General features: G+C 61.1%; 1 protein-coding gene across 1 annotated transcript; it reads left to right on the forward strand.

Annotated features, from left to right (window-relative positions):
- Positions 1 to 953: 953 nt before the first annotated feature.
- On the forward strand, positions 954 to 2,286 carry EMIHUDRAFT_241514 (hypothetical protein; the record flags this gene model as incomplete). The annotated part of the gene is made up of 4 exons (XM_005773561.1): positions 954 to 1,169; positions 1,341 to 1,696; positions 1,859 to 1,950; positions 2,072 to 2,286. 4 exons carry the CDS (start codon positions 954 to 956, stop codon positions 2,284 to 2,286), a joined length of 879 nt encoding a protein of 292 aa, XP_005773618.1.
- Between the last annotated feature and the right edge of the window lie 217 nt (positions 2,287 to 2,503).

The raw sequence follows: 2,503 nt of genomic DNA on the forward strand, positions 1-2,503 counted from the left end.
GTGGGGCGGGGGGTGGGGATTGGGAGACGGCGCCCGAGGGGCAAGCAGAAGGCACGCAGCCAAAGGGAGGCAGGCCGGGTCAAGGAGGGGGCTGGCGAGAGTAACTGACTTCCGGGAGGGGGTCGTTGCGGGGCGGTATCTATGGGTGTGTTTGGATTTCTTGCGGGTGTTGGTCTTTGAGCGTGGAGTACGTTTAAGAGTTGCTATGCCTGTGCTTGTTATCGTTCAGCCCCTGCTTGTCCCCCCCCCCCCCCTGCCCTCTGTTGACCCCCCCCCCCCCTGCCACGGCGCCGCTTGAGATAGACCATGTAACCTCTGCCTACTCTCGCAGGTGCGAGGGGAACTGAAATAAAAACATGGGCTTGCCCATCCCGGAGTGGTTCGACCCCACGCAAGCCCGGAGGGGTGATGGGATGCTGTCTCGGCGGTCTCAGGCCCAGTGAGGTAGTGCGCCAGGCTATCCCAGATCCTGCTGAACAAGCTCCTCTTGTAGCTCGATCGGTCACACCGCCATCGCCGTTGGGGAGAGAGGGGACGATACTGCTTCAGCAGCGTGCACCTCGATCCTGCACCGTGTTTGTTATGACCCCCCCCAATGAACACACCAGTGAGTGTGCAGTGAGAGAGAGATTTTTAGCAATACCAAACAACTCTAACACTCACACGTCATTTGGGGCCTGGAGCCCCTGCAAAATGATGTTTATGCCCTGTTCACGTGTTCGTGTTTGTGCAGTGAGGGAGGGCGAGACGATCGAGGGGTCCCGTACCATGCGGAATCGACCCTATCCAGTGCTCAAGTGCTCAAGAGCCACGTACACTGGAAAAAATATTTGTTCAACACAACTGAAACGCAGCATCAAACGAGGCTGGATCCAACTTGTAAAGGTCCTAATCGGCCAACCGTCCATCGGCCTCGTTGCCGCATTGTCATAGTGGCGCATACACAGACATATATGTTGTCCTTCGGCCTCGTCTCCTGCGGCTTCTCCGCAACCCCGCTCGTCTGCGAGGACGATCAGACCCCCTGGGTGAACAACATTTGCCTCTGGCACGGACTGCGCGACGACAACCCGGACCTTGAGGGCGGCAAGGGACCGATCGAGGACGCTTTGCATCAAATCGACTGTGGCGAGGAGAGTGCCTTTGGACCCAATGTTCAATCCGGCGCGGTGCGTTCGCGGTGCGGACAGCGGTGGTGGCGGCTTCGTTCGCACGCGGCGGGGGATGGATGGCGCGAGGGCGATGAGGGCGGCGAGGGCGGTGAGGGCGGCGAGGGCGGTGGAGGGCGAGAGGGGGTGGTGAGAGGGGACTCTCGCTAAATCCCGCCGCTCGCTCCGCAGGACGTTACGGTGGGGTCGTCTGGCCTGCTTGACGCAACCCTCTCTCCCGTTGAAACGCATTTCAACGAGGCGGGTATGTGCGTCGTCAACGTGCACTGGCACCTCGGCGCCGAGCACAAGAACGTTGGCACGTATGACATTGACGGCGAGGAGTGGATGGAGCAGCACGGAAAGACGAAGCCGAAGGCCCACGGCGCGAATGTCGTGCCAGGCCACGGCTACGGCTACGGCAATGTCAAAGGTGCCGTCCCCCTCGGCGAGCACGACGATATCGACCCAGGCAACTTTTGCCCAGGCTACGACGAGGCGTTGCTCCTCCGTAGCCCTGCCTGTGCCCAACTGCGCACTGCCCAACTGTGGCGCGGCGTATCGAGTCTCGTTTGTTGCTCCCCGACTCCCCTTAGAATGATCCGGCGTGGACAACTGAGTACGACTGGGAGTACTGCACCGACATGCGACATGCAGCCGTCGCCACCGCCGTCGAAGGAGCCGTCGCTAACTTATTCAAGAACTTGTAGGCACGTGGGCTTCACCTACGAAATCCACTGGCCCCACTCCTCGCTGGGCGCCTGCGGCACCCCCTGGCAGATGCAGTCGCACTTCATGGACGGTGCCGCCGTCCGCCTCCCACAATCCCGGCCCCTCGCCCCTTGCCTGACACGCTGACACGCGTGCTATCATCTCTTTTCCGTTTCCTACCCGCGAGTGACTGGCCGTGACGATCTGAACAGGCGTGCTCTGCAAGGCCAACGAAGCCGACATGGACCCTGGAGACGCTGTGGCGGCCGTCCTTGACGGTACGGCCAAGATTGGTGTCCAAGGGATGGTCGTTATGGTGGTCAATGACGCCGCATATGACTACCCGGAGTGGAATATGATGGAGGGCTGGCATCCGGACCTCGTGACTGACGTGGCCATCTACCAGGCTCTTTCCGCTCCCTTCTGAGCTCCACAGTCCATATTCTTGTGGTGAAGCCACGCGCCGCGACCGCTCCCTCGCAGGGCTCCACCACGGGGCAAAAGCACGGCAACGACTTCACACCCGGCGCAAAGGCCTGCAAAGGCACCGGCGGAGCCGTCACCTGGCAGATGGACCGCGGCTGCCACAAGGTCTCTGCCAAGTCTGTTGACAACCTGTGCAAGCAGATGCTGGCCAACAGCGA

Source organism: Emiliania huxleyi, assembly GCF_000372725.1.
Source record: "Emiliania huxleyi CCMP1516 unplaced genomic scaffold EMIHUscaffold_334, whole genome shotgun sequence".
In the NCBI taxonomy this organism is placed as follows: domain Eukaryota; phylum Haptophyta; order Isochrysidales; family Noelaerhabdaceae; genus Emiliania; species Emiliania huxleyi.